Here is a 15,757-nt window from a genome sequence, read left to right on the forward strand (position 1 = left end):
GCGGGCGCTCGGAGTCCGCAACCGGGAGCAGGCTTGGGAGCCGGCGGGTCCGCGGCAAGGAGGTACCGGCTCTGGAGCAGAAGCCGGGCGAAAGCTGGAACGGCGGTGCAGGTGGCGCTGGGTGAGTGAGTGGTGGGGCCGCGGAGGTGCAGGAACTCTCGCCTGCCGCACACCGCCCCGGAGCGAACTTTCCCGATCTGGGGAAGCTGGGGATTGGGGTTGAGGAGGGGGGTCCCCGGTCCGGGGGCCGCAGGCCAGGAGTCTGAACAGGGAACCTACACGGAAACTCACACTGACGGGCCCACACACGCGCGCACACAGACACACACGCGTACTGGAGACACACGAACACACGTGCATTCCGGGGCGGACGCGCCCAGTGAGTTAACGCTAGTAGTCCGTGGAGCAGCGCCAATGGCCCGCGAGGACCCCCCAGCGGGCAGGGCGCGCTGCTGTCGCGTACTTGATGGGGGTGGGAGGAAAGAGCCGCCCAGTGACCGCGGATGGGGGCGGGCCGGGTGGGACACCTCCGGAGGCTCCTGCTTCCCTGCCGCCCGCAGGTGAAGACTAAGACGTAAACAGGCGCTGAGCACGTGATCGCTTCGCCCACCAGCGGGCTGTCCTCCCCCCACCCCAGCCTCGGGGCGGGAACCTCCCTCCGCGGTACTCAGCAAGTTTGCCAGGTATCTTGCCGGGCTGTATTTCATTCTCCTCCTGGAGGTGATCAGCCCTCCCCCAGGAATGGGAACACAACGTCCCCTGGAGTTGGGGTAGCGCAGGAGGACCGGAGACTGTCGCGCTGGGGTGGGGTTACCTGGGTTCCTCGTCCTCCTTCTCCGGAACATGGTGCCCCCATCCCTGAAAGTATCCCTGAAGGGGGTGCTATTCTGGATGGCAGTGTACAGCAGCCCCCGCCCGGTCCTCCAGCCCAGGGAGCTGCTGCGGGAGCGCCTGTGGGTCCCCTTCCTACTACCACTCTTCCTTGCAGAACTGGGAGCTCCTACCCCCAAAGTAGAAGCAGAAGGCCCACTCATGCAAGAGTGGGAGTCCCCCTTCCCCAGAGGATGCATGAGCGTACACATCACCTCAATACCAGAGTGGGCCTATCTCCCTCTGGTAGAAGGGAAGACGGCCCCCCTCCCGCCAGGGAATGAGGTAGTGGGCAGCGGCCCTCGGCTTCCCTCCCTGCCCCACCCCCCACCTCTACACACTCGCTGAGCCCAGCTGCTGCCGGAGCTTCTGGGCAGGCTGCCAGAAAGGGGAGGAGGCTCCTGGTGTCCCAGGAGGCTGGGATCAGGGTAAGGCCAGCAGAGGGGGTCTCCACGGGGGAGGGGGGCTCAGTCTGTTCTTGTAAGGCTGAGGGTCTAGGGTGAGCCTGAGGGTGGCTGGGCTATGTTTCCCTTTACAGGGAAAAAGAAAGAAAAACAACCCTTTCCATAGAGCTAAAAATAGAGCTGAGAGCCGGCCAGGGCTGTGGCCTGGAAGGGGGGGAATGCTCCTTCCTGGGGCGGAGGAGCTCCGGCGGGCCTTGGCCCTGGGGGGCGAGGTTAGGGGGCAGGAGGCTGTCCTTGCCCAGGGGTGCGGGCATCAGCTGACCTGACTAGGTCACAGAGACCCCTACGGGCAAGTCTATGTGTTAAAATGTTTGTGAAATACAACGTGTATGTGTAAGAAGTTGTCTTTGTGACTGTGAATGAGACTGTCAGTGTGAAACATACTTAGGAGACGAAGTGTATTTAAGATTGTGACTGGGTGCGAAGGAACTCGAGCTGTGAAAGCTTGTGCACAACTAGGCGTGTGACACCGAGTGTTTGTGCACAACTAGGCGTGTGACACCGAGTGTTTGTGCACAACTAGGCGTGTGACACCGAGTGTATCTCTGTGAGTTGGCCTGAAGATTATGGAAAGAAGGGACATGGAACCTTGTGATGGACGAGACAGACTGTGTGATTGTGGCTGTGTGAGACTGAATGTGGGAAAGATCGTGTGGGTGTTAAGACAGTGTTGTTTGCCAGAGGGTGAGAATATCCCTGACCCTGAGAAGACAGTGGAATGTTGTCGGCTGTGAGGCTCGTGTAGGCTTGGCCTGTAAGTTTGGACCAGCTCACCCCAGTGACTTTTGGGGGTTCAGGGGCTGCCTCTCGATCAATGACTTCTCTCTTAGCAAATGACTCGGAGGGAAGGTTGGGGAGCACAGAGCCGCGCTCGGGGGAGGCCTGGGCTCTAGTGGGAGAGGGCACAGTGCTGGAGAGTCGGGTAGGGACCCCCCAAGGTTGGGGTGACTGGGCGTGTTCTCCGAATAGGCCGCTAGGTGGCGCCGCCTCCGCAAATCCAAGCGTGCCTCTTCCAACCCGCTGCGGGTGGGGCAAACACCCACCAAACCTCGGCCCCCGACTTGTGCTGGGGCGCAGGGCCCAGCGTGGGGGGCAGCTGACCCTCGGCCTCCCTCTCTGGACTCCGAAGCCGGAGAGTGTGTTGGGGGTGGGGGGGGCGGGGTTGGCATCGACCAGAGGAGCGGAGGGGGAAGGGCGGCCGCCGCGGCGCCTGGCCCTTTGTGCTCGAACAATGATCAGCAGCCGCTGGCCCCGGGGCTCGGGTAGGGGTACAGGGTGACCCACTGCCGCCTAGTCCTGAGCCGACCGAGCCTCCAGACACACCGCCACGGCGCCTCGGAGGGAGGGAATCTGAGTCCCGCTACGTAGCCCCTGCGTGCGTGCGCCTCGCCGGACACGCGTGACACAGGGTGCCTACGCTTATCCGCGCCCCGGGGGCGGGGTCGCCCCTCGGACCCTCCCCCGCGCTGCACCGCCCACTTGGGCCGGGCGGGGCCTGGGCCGGGCCGGGCCGGGGGCTCCCCGGAGGCGGGGCCGGGCCGGACCGGGCCGCTCCGAGTAGCGGCGCGCGGGCTGGAGCCGGTCGGCGCGCCTGTGGAGCGCTGGGGGCGGCCCGGGGCTGAGCATGGAGCAGCGCGGTGGAGGTGAGGGGGGGCCGGGGCTGGGAGGCGACCTGGGGGTGACCCCAACTTATGCACGGCCGAGGTCCCGTGGGGAGGCGGCATTCTACAGCTGCCCCCACTTTATGGAAGCGGCGGGGGTCGGAGGGGGATGGATTCCGGAGGGTGGATTGGGGGCTCCCGGCTTCCGGTCTCGGAATGGCAACTCGTGATCCCAGACTTGATCCCGCTGGATGGTCCTTGGAGTTTGGTGAGGGGGAGACTTTCCCGAACTCTTCTGCCCTCAAAACAGGTCTGTGGGAGCTCGGACCTCGGCCAGACCTCCCTCGGACCCCGGCTGGACCCAGCCCTCAGTAGTCCCCACTGGGCGGGGGGAGTGTGTGCTGTGCCGGAGAGGTTCCTCAAGGATGTTGGGGAGAGCTGGGGGTTCCCTTCCTACAGCCACAAACGCACTTCTCAAAATGGAGCCTCCACTTGCCCCTCCTTCTCTCTCGGGCTTCAAGAGCAGGAGCCGGGCTGGCTGGGCCTGGCTCTCCAGACGCCTGGCGCTGGCTCCCTGGGTGTCTGGCTCTCAGGGCCCAGCTCAGTGTCTCTTCTGGGTTTAGGGGCTCCTGGCTCCGTGGCGCGCAGGGACCCTGGCTCACTGGGTCTGCCTGACCCTGGGGCCTCTCTCAGTCTTTGTTTCTTGTCTTCTGGGTCCCTGTCTGAATCTCTCTGTCTCCTCCCCTCAGTTTCCACTTTCTCTGTGCTCACAGAAGTGGGGAAATGGAGACAGAGATGCCAGCCCCCATGGCCCCCTAAGAAGCCCCTTCCCCACTGTTTCCTCCAGGCCCTGGAGTGGTCTGGGAGAGGGCAGAGGAGGGGGTGTTCCATTGGCTTTGCTCAGGGCTGGCGCTTGTGGGGTGGACTCAGCCCCTGCCCCTGCTCCGTGGACACCAGTCACCCCGACCCCCAGCTCCCAGCTCCTCCTTCCTCAGTCTGGACACCTCCCTGGTTCTCCAGATCTTCTGACTTGAGCGGGGAGGGGGGGTGGGGGCGGACTTAACGGAACACACGCAAGAATGAAGGAGAGCAGATCAAGCAAAGACTCAACGTGTCTCTCCTCTCCCCACAGTCCAGTGAGTGACAAAAACCAGGCTCCCACTCACCCAGTTGGCCCTGCGTGCCACCCAGGCTCTCACCCTCTCTCTCACATGCTCCCACGCACACACGGTGCTCTATACACACTTGTGCACCCTCATTTCCTACTCACACACTTGTGTAAGATACATAAACTCATGTATATATGAATGGACATCTAACCAAACATATTCTCTCACATAGTCACAGTCATACACCACAAATTCACTTATGTATGCGTTTGTGACTTTCATATACTTTCTGAGAGAGACACCCTATTTACACACACACTTTTGTAAGATATGCACATATGAGTTCACATACATATGCATGTATATCTGAATGTACTAATGCATCTATCCAAACATATATACTCACACATTCATTCATGATATTTTCAAACACAGTGCTCAGATTCATGCTCTTGTACACACAGTTTCACACACACAAATAAGTAAGATGCATACACTCCTACTCCTACGCAATTCTCTGTCCACTTCTTGGCTCCCGTTCTGCATGATGACTTCAGCAGATGCCTGAGTCCTGGTCTTCAGCCTCAGGACTGGGGAGGGAGTTCCGGGTGGAGACTTGCTGTCCCCTTCCAGGAAGGAGCAGGGCCTGGGGAGGTGGAGCCCTCTTCCCTGGGCTCCAGGGAAATGAGATCTTGGAGCAGCTGCCAGAGGTGATGGTAGAGCTTCTATCCTCATCCCCTTGGGGTTACTCTGGGGAATGTCCAAAGCTAGAAGGTTTCATAGGGGTCTGTGTTTCATAGGGGTCTGCAGTGGGTCTGTGTAGGCTTCTCTAGGCCCGACTGATTGGGTGTGGTGAGGCTAGTTGTCATGGAAACAGGCATGAGCCTGCATCCACCTCTTGGAGGCAGGAGACCCCAGAGGGTACCTGTGGGCTCCCTAAGAGCTCTGAGTTCTTGTTTGACCAGCTCCACCCTTGCCGCCTGTCTGTCTGGGAGAAACTGAGGCCCAGCTGGGGGAGGCTGGGCACTGCCTGGCCTTAGCTCTTTGTTTCCTAATTACCATCTGAGTTGCTGACTGCACCCCTGAGGTTGCCCAGACTGCCTCTAATGAGGCCACCTGTCCCAGGGGACCAAGGACTGGTGCTGGGAGCTGGTAGAGAGGGCTCCCTCCCTAACTTGAGTCCTGGCCTCTGTGGGGCCCCATTCCGTCATCATCCCTGCTTGGTAGATTCAGTCCTCAGCCATGTTTAGACCAGAATTGGGCAGTGGCCTGGGGCCCAGGGATAATTGAGGTTCTTGCCAAGACTCGGAGAGGATGCCTTGCGGGGAGGGTATCGTTGTTTGTTACTGATGTCGGGGCTGTTTGACCTGGGACAAAGGACCAGGAGGAACTCGAGACCTTATATAGGGAGGGAGCTCGAGATGGAGAGACTGACACCACTGCCCTGCTCACAGGTTTCCCTGGAGGCCCTTGGCCAGGCCTGAGCCTCTGCTGCCATGGCCATTGTGCAGACGCTGCCAGTGCCACTGGAGCCCGCTCCTGAGGCCGCCACTGCCCCACAAGCTCCAGCCATGGGCAGCGTGAGCAGCCTCATCTCAGGCCGGCCCTGCCCTGGGGGGCCGGCTCCTCCCCGCCATCACGGTCCCCCTGGGCCCACCTTCTTCCGCCAGCAGGATGGGCTGCTGCAGGGTGGCTATGAGGCACAGGAGCCGCTGTGCCCAGCTGTGCCCCCCAGGAAGGCTGTCCCTGGCACCAACTTTACCTACGTCAATGAAGACTTCCGGACAGAGTCACCCCCCAGCCCAAGCAGTGACATCGAAGATGCCCGAGAGCAGCGGGCACGCAATGCCCATCTCCGTGGTCCCCCACCAAAGCTCATCCCTGTCTCCGGAAAGCTGGAGAAGGTGAGGACCAGCCCTTTCTTTGGGGCCTGGGTGGAATCAGGGGTCCCCTGGAGAAGCCAAAATTAGGAGACCTATTTAGAGGGAGGAGTGTGGGCTCCAGATTCACCAGACCTGGGTTCTCATCCCAACTCTGCCTCATTCTGGTTGTATGACCTCAGAGAAGTCATTTAACCTTTCTGAGTCTCAGTTCCTATATCTGTAAAATGGAGGTAATAGGTCAACTCTTACAGGATTGTTGGGAGAATTACATCTAATCATGTGTGTAAAGTGTTTAGCCTAGTGCCCGGCACGTAATATGTACTCGATAAGTGTTAGCTGCTTAGAAATACTGTTTTATACTTAAAACAATGTGTTTGAATTTGAGCAAGGCCCGTAACTCTGCTGAGCCTCCATTTCCTCATCTGTGGACGAGATAGTGATAATATTTTGCTTGTATGGCTGTTGTAATGATCTGAGAGGAACGTTTTAAATTACTTGACATAAAGCTGACACTCAGGAGGCCCTCAGCCAGTGGGAGCAATTGTTATTAGTATATGGGGATTGGGGACCCTGGATGGGAGGGCAGGGAGTATAAGGGCTTTGAAAGATTGGGCGGCCTCATCCCCATTGTCAAGTGGCACCTCATTTCAGAACATGGAGAAAATTGTGATCCGCCCAACAGCCTTCAAGCCAGTGCTGCCCAAACCTCGAGGGGCACCATCCCTACCTAGCTTCCTGGGTCCTCGGGCTGCCGGACTGTCAGGAAGCCAAGGCAGCCTAACGCAGCTGTTTGGGGGCCCTGCCTCCTCCTCCTCCTCCTCCTCCTCCTCGGCTGCCGACAAACCCCTGACCCTGAGTGGCTGGGCCAGCAGCTGTCCATCGGGAACTCTATCCGACTCCGGCCGAAACTCACTGTCCAGCTTGCCCACTTACAGCACCGGGGGTGCAGAGCCAGCCACCAGCTCCCCAGGCGGGCACCTGCCTTCCCACGGCCCTGGGCGGGGGGCACTGCCTGGGCCAGCCCGAGGGGCCCCCACTGGGCCCTCCCACTCAGACAGCGGCCGATCTTCCTCCAGCAAGAGCACAGGCTCCCTGGGGGGCCGCATGGCCGGGGGGCTCTTGGGCAGCGGTCCCCGGGCCTCCCCTGACAGCAGCTCTTGTGGGGAACGCTCCCCGCCACCGCCTCCACCCCCTCCACCCCCTTCGGACGAGGCCCTGCTGCATTGTGTCCTGGAAGGAAAGCTCCGAGACCGGGAGGCAGAGCTGCAGCAGCTGCGGGACAGTCTGGACGAGAGCGAGGTGACCATGTGCCGGGTGTGGTCAGTGGCAGTGACGGGGGTGGCATGGCAGGACATCCACAGGTGCTGGGAATACAAGAAGCATTTCTGTCTGTGCTGAGGGGCAGGTGTCGGGCTGTTGCACTGTGACCCCATCCCCACCCCAGCTGTCTGGCTTACACTGTAGAGTGGTTGACACAGCACCACCATTTACTGTCCTTCAGGCTTGAGCAAGTTACTTAGTTGTACTGAGCCTCGGTTTCCTCATCTATAAATGGGGATATTCCTGGCCTCAGGGTTATCATGAAGAGTAAGTAGGGTGAAGGGTGTAAAGTGCTTAGACTAATGCCTGGCACCTGGGAAGTGCTTGCTGTTGTTGTTGTTGTGTCGCTTTTCATAAAAGTAGCTGCTACTGTTGGTATTGTAATTATTGTAATTATTGAGTGGAATCTACCTTCCCTGAGCCCAGGACGGGAGCCAGGGCAGTCGGTGATTGGGGAGCTGGGGGTGGCCAGGGCTTGAGGTTTGGGGGAGCCACCAGGACCCAGGCCTACCCTCTCGCCCATAGGTGTACGAGGAGCGGCAGCGGCACTGGCAGCGCGAGGCCCTGCGAGAGGACGGCATGGCCCAGGCGCAGCGGGCGCAGCGGGCCCAACAGCTGCTGCAGCTTCAGGTGTTCCAGCTGCAGCAGGAGAAGCGGCAGCTGCAGGATGACTTTGCACAGCTGCTGCAGGAACGTGAGCAGCTGGAGCGGCGCTGCGCCACCTTCGAGCGGGAGCAGCGGGAGCTCGGGCCACGGCTGGAGGAGACCAAGTGGGAGGTGGGCCAGACCAGGATGGGCAGGGAGCAGGGCCTTTGGCAGGGGGGTGGGGGTGGGGGTGGGGAGTGGGTAAGCCTTGAAAGGAGGGGCCCAGCCACACCCCCTCACCTGCCACCCCCAGAGGGCCTCCCCTTCCTCACCTTTGTGAGATGAGGCTCCCCCTTTGACCTCCCTTTCTGGGTGCGGGTCTTCTTGGGCCTCCACATTTGGTCTCCTCATTGGTCTGGTCTAAGTGCGCACGTAGCCAGTAACGTTCCTATCCACTGCCTTCCCGCCATAATAAGAATGAGAATGTAGTGCTTACTGCTCAACAGGCACTATTCTAAGCGTGTAATGTAGAGTGTATCCTCTAATCCTCGTAACAACCCTGTGAAGTGGGTGCTGTTAATATCCTCATTTTATAGGTGAGGAAAGTGAGACCCAGAAAGGCTAGAGCCAGAGATCACACCTAGTCAGTGGCTGAGCTGAGGTCTGAACCCAGGCAGTCTGGCTCCAGTGTCTCTGCTTTTCACCAGGATACTGTAGTGCCTCTCAACTGGAAATGTGGGCACTGCCCTCAGTTGCTTCCACTCCTACCAAACCCGCCACCACCCAGTCCCCAGGGCGCTACTGCTTTGTGATGGTTTAAAGACCCCAGCTTTGAAAGCAAAACATCTGGGTCTGTATTCCACCGTAGCCAATTAATAGCTGTCTCATTATCCCCATCAGTAAAATGGGTATAATGATCAAACCACCTCTCCCTAAATGCCCAGCATGATGTCAGGGCCTGACACCCTGGGAGAACACTTCTCACCATCCTTTCTGACTATCTCCCACCCCCAGGTGTGCCAGAAGTCAGGCGAGATCTCGCTCCTGAAGCAGCAACTGAAGGAATCTCAGGCAGAGCTGGTGCAGAAGGGCAGCGAGCTGGTGGCCCTGCGAGTGGCGCTGCGGGAGGCCCGGGCGGCACTGCGGGTCAGTGAGGGCCGGGCACGGGGCCTCCAGGAGGCGGCCCGAACACGGGAGCTGGAGCTGGAGGCCTGTTCCCAGGAGCTGCAGCGGCACCGCCAGGAGGCTGAGCGGCTGCGGGAGAAAGCTGGGCAGTTGGACACCGAGGCGGCCGGCCTCCGGGAACCCCCTGTGCCTCCTGCCACTGCTGACCCGTTCCTCCTGGCAGAGAGTGATGAGGCCAAGGCACAGCGGGCAGCAGCCGGGGTTGGGGGCAGCCTGCGGGCCCAGGTGGAGCGGCTCCGGGCGGAGCTACAGCGGGAGCGGCGGCGAGGCGAGGAGCAGCGGGACAGCTTCGAGGAGGAGCGGCTGGCCTGGCAGGCGGAGAAGGAGCAGGTGATCCGCTACCAGAAGCAGCTGCAGCACAACTACATCCAGATGTATCGACGCAACCGGCAGCTGGAGCAGGAGCTGCAGCAGCTCAGCCTGGAGCTGGAGGCCCGGGAACTCGCGGACCTGGGCCTGGCGGAGCCAGCTCCCTGCATCTGCCTGGAGGAGATCACTGCCACCGAAATCTAGGGCCTTGGCATCCAGCTCTGCGGGGAGGTCTACTGAATGCAGATGGTAGCCTCAGATCCACTGAGGGCCCCGAAGTCGGAGGGCCCCAGGGCCACTTGTCCCCTGTGATCCAGGCCTCTGGGCCTCTTTCAAGGACTCAGGGCTGCCCTGTGATTTGGATGAGCAAGATCAGACTCCTTGAAGGTCCCTGTGTTCACTGTCACCCCGAGGCTCCTACTCACTCAGCCTATTTCACTCACCAACTACTGCCATTGCCACTCTGCCAACCCCGTTCACCCCCAGCATTCCAGCCCACCCAGCCAGGGGGCTGGGAAGAGGAAGGGGCTCCCTCATCTCCACATTCTCCCCATCACACAGCCAGAGCGAGCCAAACAGCACCAGCTGCTCCAGATGTGCCTGCCCCCACCCTGCCCGTTTTGGGGGACAGGGCTGGGAGCGGGGTCTGATCCCCAGGTTCCAGCTCTGCAGCCTCTCTCCTGGGGTAAGGGGGCTATAGTCAGACCAAAGGAAGAACTCAGAAATGTCTTGTTTATTTGTATTTGTGACCAAGTGGCCCCTCCCCAACACCCAGGTTTATGGCCTTGTTTTCACTTGTATATTTTTCACATTGTAAATTTCTTGTACAAACCCAAAGAAAAAAATTAAAAAAAAAATTTTTGTTTTTAGAAAATGATGAGTGTGCTGGATAAAGATTACGGGAACTTGTTTGACCCCCACGCCCTCTTTTATTTGCTGGCTATTCCCCTAACCCCTCATGGAGGTCTTCCGGGGAGAAAGGGTGATGGGGGAGGGACAAATCCAGCAGAAAATCTGAGTTCCTAGTGGACCACAACATGAAATGGGCTCTTGGGGTTTGAGAAACTAGAAAAGACTCCCATCCTGTCCCTTGCACAGAACACTGCTTGGGGCTGGGGGCTAGATACAGTGACCCCCTTGAGGGCCCTATCTGAGAGTGCCTGTCCCTCACTGGGGGAATCATGAGAAAGTGCACACCAATCCTAAGCCCCAGACCTTGGGTTTCCCAACCCCCTTCCTGTCTTGGGGGGTTAGGGATAGTGAGCTGGTGACAGAGCTGCCCAGTAGCACCTTGTCCTTGACACCAAGTTTATCTGGAATGGGCAGAGCCTTAGTGACAACTGGGGAGGGAGAATGTGGGGGGAGAGGATCTGAGCCACCAGTGCGGAGCTTTGCGGGTAGGCAAGGCAAGCAGGAGTGGCAGGTTCTTGAGGCCTGAAGAGGTTAGTAGGTGAGGTCCAGGGGATGGCAGGAGGATTCTCTGGGGTCAGTGGGAAGAGTTACGGGGTAGCCGGGGAGAGTCTGGGATTAGTATCAGGAGGCTGGAAGACTGGAGAGGGCACTGGGCTGGGGGTCAGCTGGAGAAGCCTGGCATCAGCGGGAGGGGTCTGGGTATGGGTGGGAAGGGCATTAATGGGAGGTTCTGGGAGCCAGTGGGAGGTAGCTGGAGTACCATCAAGGGGTCAGCGGGCAGGGGAATCGTCACCAGGAAGCCGCTGTTCAGTGAGGGCTGATGAGTCAGAGGGTAAGGGCAGTGGGTCGGGCCTGGGGACCCTGACCACAAGCTCCATGGGCTCCCGAGCCTTGTTTCGATAAGCCCGGCGGATGGTGTCTACTGCCCGCTGGTGGGTCACCTGCTCCAGGCTCTCTCCATCCACGGCCACAAGCTCAAAGCCAGCCTGGGATGGGGGTGGGAGAATCACAGACCTCCCTCCTCAGGTCAACCCCACACCACCACCCAACCTCTCACCTCCACCAGCTAGGACACTCCTCCCCATCTGGGCTCTGGGCGGAGGCGATGGACAATGGGACTTTTGTGTCCAGAGCCGGTTGGGGGCAGGGTGGGGTGCAGACAATTGCCTTTTGTCCCTTGGGGCTAGCGGTGTAACAGGATGGGCCACCCTCAGGCGCAGGCTGGCATGAGGGGACAGATTTTTCCCTAGGTCTGCGTATCCTTCAGGCCTAACCCCGCTGCTCCCAAGCCTCCTCCCATGACCTGGTCTAAACATGTCTGGCTGGAAGATGAGCATATACCAGCCCCGCCCCCTGCCAGAATTCAGCTCTGGGCCTAGGGAGTGGGCCTGGGTGCCCTTCACCCACCTGAAGGGCCCCACTGAGGAAGGCGGCGCCCCCAGGGAAGATCTTTTCTATCTTCACCATGGGCTGCACCTTGGACTCAATGCCCCCAGAAATGCTGATGCCTAGTGAGAGGGAGAAACACTGGGTTACCATGCAGCCACACCCCTAAAGCCCAGAGCTCCCAGGAAAACCCAGCCCTAAATAGAGAGCCCCCAAATTCTCCCAAACCCCCAGATTCTATGACTACTCAATCCTCAACTCACTCTAGACCCCAAACCTCCCAAATATGGACCCTCCCAACTATATCCTAATACCCCGATTCTTTCCCTAGTCCCAGGTCCCCTAGTTATACCCCAAAACCAAGCCCACCAACCTCACCCACACCCAAGAGCCCCCGCCCCCCAGCAGGTGCAGTCCTGCCTGGACTCACCCAAGGACTGCTTCATCTTGGATAGTGTGACGGTCCTCAGCTCCCCACTGGGGACCTTCGTGGCTGCCTCCTCGGCTGTCCCACCAGTTCCGTTCTCAGAGGGCCCTTGACTGCCCCCTGCCTTGGCCACCTGCCCATCCGTAGGTCGTGGCAGAGGAGGCCTGGCCTTCCGAGGCTTGTGGTAGCGCCCGCTGGCTGTGCTGGGAGTGGGGATAGGTGCCGGGGATGGGGAACGCCTGCGTCCGGGGGACTTGCCTCTGCCCCGGCTGCGGCTGCGGCTGCGGCTCTGGCTTGGACCCTGGCTCCGGCTCTGCCGAGGGCCCTCTAGGGTCAAGGGTTCTGTCAGCAGCCAGTTAGGCCTTGGGGGCCGGGGAGCCACGGGGGGTGGCTGGGGAGGGGGTGTGCAGGCGCTTCTGCGTGAGATGAAGGCATCTACTGGCACATCCTGGAGAGGGGGGATCCCTTTATGAGGGTGGTGGGAGGCAGAGGCACCCAGGGAGACCTGGAGGCCCCCCAGACGCTCCCTCAGCTCCCCATCATCTTCCTCCTCTGAGAAGCCGTTCACAGGAAGTAGGTAGAAGCCTCCACGACTGTCTGGGGAAGAGGGCCAAGGTCAGGCCGCCTTCTCCTCAACAGCCCAGACCACCTTACCAGACCCCAGTCCTTGCCTTTGTTGGTGTAGGGAGACCCAGGCCTGGGTTTGCTCAGGCCCTGTGGCAGCGTGCCCGGGTTCTATTGCAATAGTATTTTAAAACTTTCTATTGTCATAGTTACAGTTTTATTTAAGTAACTATTACAATAGCAAGTAAAAATATGACTCCCACACCAAGCTGGTAATTTCTCAGAGGTTATTGCATAGAATGAGATGATTTAAAAAGTGAGTGGATTTAAAACCCAATTATTAAGGGGCTTCCCTGGTGGCGCAGTGGTTAAGAATCCACCTGCCAATGCAGGTGACACAGGTTCGAACCCTTGTCCGGGAAGATCCCACATGCCTTGGAGCAGCTAAGCCCGTGCGCCACAACTACTGAGCCTGCGCTCTAGAGCCCGTGAGCCACAACTACTGAGCCCGCGAGCCACCAACTACTGAAGCCCGCGCTCCTAGAGCCCGTGCTCCACAACAAGAGAAGCCACAACGATGAGAAGCAATGAAGAGCAACCCCCACTCGCCGCAACTAAAGAAAGCCCACGTGCAGCAACGAAGACCCAATACAGCCAAAAATAAAATTAATTAATTAAAAAAATTTTTTTAATTATTAAGTAAATAATAGTACAGATGGTGAGTGGACATGATGAAAATGGTTCTGGCAGACGAGGGATTTCCTTCAGGGAAACACACATACCTCTGGAGCCGCGACAGCCCACATGGGGACAAGGATGGAAGGTTCACTCTCCCTCCCCCAGCCCCCCTAGGGTGTGCCCCCTCCCCGGGCTCTGGGACTCTGACTGACCAGGCACAGGAGTGATGAGGTGACGCTTGGGCGGTGTGTCCTGCCGGGCTGGTCGCAAGGCAGGAGGCCAAACTGGTTGGAGAGGAGAGCAGGTCAGGAACAAGGCTCCCTGATGGGCCCAGCTGAAAGGGCCCAGGCAATCTCTGCCCCTCTCCACTGGGAGGCCACGCCCCCAGCCCCACCTGTGGCTCGGGATCCACAGTCCTGCCCCCTGGCTGCTGACCTGCCTGGCTCTTGAGGGCCTCAAAAGCCTCCAGCTCCACAGGCATCACCATGCTGTCGAAGCGACCCAGGTCTGTGGGGGCCACCACACCCCTGGGGGAGGGCAAGAGACGAGGGGTGGTCAGGGCTCAGTTCTGGAGGTGCCCGGAGGGACTTCAGCCCTGGAGAGGTTAGGGGAGGTATCGGGGATCCCCTTCCTGCCCCCAGGCCCTCACCACCTGATGTCCCTCAGCAGCAGCAGCTTCGCAGGCCTGTCCAGAATGGCCAGCAGGGGCCTCACCAGGTCCTCCACGCCGCCCTCATGCACGTACTGCAGAGAGAGGCACCACAGGTCAGATAGCAGCGGGGACTTCCAGAGGCCGGTGAGGGGGCATGCCTGGGCGTGGAGGGACCCCACGTTTTGGAGAGGTTCTCCCCACCCCCGGGCTGTCTTATCTTGGTGACTGGGTGGAAGCCTGCAATAATAATGACAGAGCTGTAACAGCAGTAACAATAGCAGCTTTAGGCCTTTTTCTAGGCCTCGTACAACACGGTCCCTCATTTAGCAACCACTCTGAGAGAGACGTCAATTATTCCCGTTTCACAGATGAGGGAACTGAGGCTCAGAGAGAAGGACTTTGCCCCAGGCCACACAGATGAAGAAGTGTGAAGAGGGACTGGAACCTGAGAGCTCTGGCTCCTGCCTGCTGTGGTACCGGAAAAGGATATGCAGGGCGTGGACTCTGCTCCCCACCCCACCTCCCGGGCTGAAGGAAGGAATTTGAGCCAAAGTCTAGGCTGTGCGCCTGGCTGTCCCAGCTTGTGTCTGCACAGACCTACAAATTAGGCTTTGTTCAAGGCTGGAATGGGGACTCTGGGGAAGGGGTGGCCCTACAGAAAGCCTCTCCGGTCAGTACCCAGGGTGGTGGAGGCCTTTCTGCCTGGCACTGCCCCGATGCCACCAGCCACACTCCACCGACGCAGACAAACTGGCAAACTGTATACTGGGAGCCACCCGACTTGGACAGCACACTGCCCCCTAGTGCCATGAGGGACACACATACTGGTTCCGGGACACACACAGAGCAACCCGGGCGTGCCCAGACACAGGGAAACAGCACACCCTGGTGGCCAGAGTGAGACATTCATAAATATCTGGAAATTCAACTGTGTGTGTGGCCCTAAACCACACACAAAATTACAGGGAACCACACTTACAAATATGGACAATACACCCCCTTTTGTCTGGAGAGAGATACACGTAATTGCACAGAACCAGTCACATATGTGCACACACTTCAGGTCCACAAACCTGTGTTCAGCTTCCACTAAGTGCCAGGTCCTGTACTGGGCAGTGGGGACACAACGACAGAGAGCCACATGCTCCAGTAAACTACAGACCACTGGCGACGGGGCAGAGGGAGTCTCAGAGGAGGGTGGGAAGATCAAAGGAGGCTGCATGGAGGAGATGGCCTTTCACTGACTCTTAAGGATAAATGCAGGGAAACAGCATGATAGCTGGCAGGAAAGGGTAGTGTGGAATAATGGGTAGATAGAGGTTGAACTGGAACATGGGGGACATGGAGGGCCTCCATATAGGCTGTACAGTTTGTGACTACAGTGTGAGTAGTGCCCCTAGAGTTGTGCAATTCGTAGGCTGTATAAACCAGTGTTATATGTTATACCAAGGGAAGAGGATGTGATGTGGTGACCATGGGAAAGCAGAGGTTAGTGAATTGGGGAATCAAATCAGGGAGGGCCTTGAATGTGAGGATAAGGAACCTGTACTCTCTTCTGCCAAAGATATGAGGCTGCAAGGGGGCTTGGGGAGTGTAAAGTGATCAGAGAGGTGGTTTATAATACCTGGTCTGGCGGCTGTGGGGAGATGGCTCAGAGGGGGAGAGAGAAGGGAGGCTTGGGGTTCGGGAACCACACATCCAAGTCACTAGCAGAGCTTTACTAATCATTCCAGCCAGGACTCCACCCCGAGGGTCTGATCTCTTGGTGTGGGTGGGGCTTGGGTCAGGTTGGGTGGTAGGCATTGCTCCCTA

The 15,757-nt window shown here is 58.8% G+C and overlaps 2 protein-coding genes across 5 annotated transcripts in view; one reads left to right on the forward strand and one right to left on the reverse strand.

Moving 5' to 3' along the window:
- Nucleotides 1-10,200, forward strand: LZTS2 (leucine zipper tumor suppressor 2). Of its 4 annotated transcripts, none has more exons than XM_060125506.1 (5): nt 1-121; nt 5,499-5,948; nt 6,579-7,226; nt 7,773-8,024; nt 8,847-10,200. In XM_060125506.1, the coding sequence occupies exons 2-5, from the start codon at nt 5,541-5,543 to the stop codon at nt 9,528-9,530; spliced, it is 1,992 nt and encodes a 663-aa protein (XP_059981489.1). In that variant the 5' UTR covers nt 1-121; nt 5,499-5,540; the 3' UTR covers nt 9,531-10,200. The 4 variants fall into 4 exon arrangements, with proteins under 4 accessions (XP_059981489.1, XP_059981488.1, XP_059981491.1 ...); XM_060125505.1 differs by lacking the exon at nt 1-121 and adding an exon at nt 2,836-2,977; XM_060125508.1 differs by lacking the exons at nt 1-121; nt 6,579-7,226 and adding an exon at nt 2,836-2,977.
- Nucleotides 10,052-15,757, reverse strand: part of PDZD7 (PDZ domain containing 7) — an 18,356-nt gene continuing 12,650 nt past the window's right edge. Inside the window, exons 12-17 of the mRNA XM_060125504.1 lie at nt 13,946-14,037; nt 13,729-13,820; nt 13,506-13,577; nt 12,055-12,648; nt 11,646-11,746; nt 10,052-11,224 (exon numbers count right to left, since the gene is read on the reverse strand). Of these exons, the coding sequence (XP_059981487.1) occupies nt 11,009-11,224; nt 11,646-11,746; nt 12,055-12,648; nt 13,506-13,577; nt 13,729-13,820; nt 13,946-14,037 (1,167 nt within the window). The 3' untranslated portion in view covers nt 10,052-11,008. The remainder of the gene's footprint in view (nt 11,225-11,645; nt 11,747-12,054; nt 12,649-13,505; nt 13,578-13,728; nt 13,821-13,945; nt 14,038-15,757) is intronic.

Source organism: Lagenorhynchus albirostris, chromosome 16, assembly GCF_949774975.1.
Source record: "Lagenorhynchus albirostris chromosome 16, mLagAlb1.1, whole genome shotgun sequence".
NCBI lineage: Eukaryota > Metazoa > Chordata > Mammalia > Artiodactyla > Delphinidae > Lagenorhynchus > Lagenorhynchus albirostris.

Bases quoted from the DNA above. Each gene is read 5' to 3' on its own strand.
- LZTS2 (XM_060125506.1), top strand. From the start codon at position 5,541: ATGGCCATTGTGCAGACGCTGCCAGTGCCACTGGAGCCCGCTCCTGAG. The intron at 5,949-6,578 runs GTGAGGACCAGC...ACCTCATTTCAG, and splicing joins TCTCCGGAAAGCTGGAGAAG to AACATGGAGAAAATTGTGAT. The intron at 7,227-7,772 runs GTGACCATGTGC...TCTCGCCCATAG, and splicing joins ACAGTCTGGACGAGAGCGAG to GTGTACGAGGAGCGGCAGCG.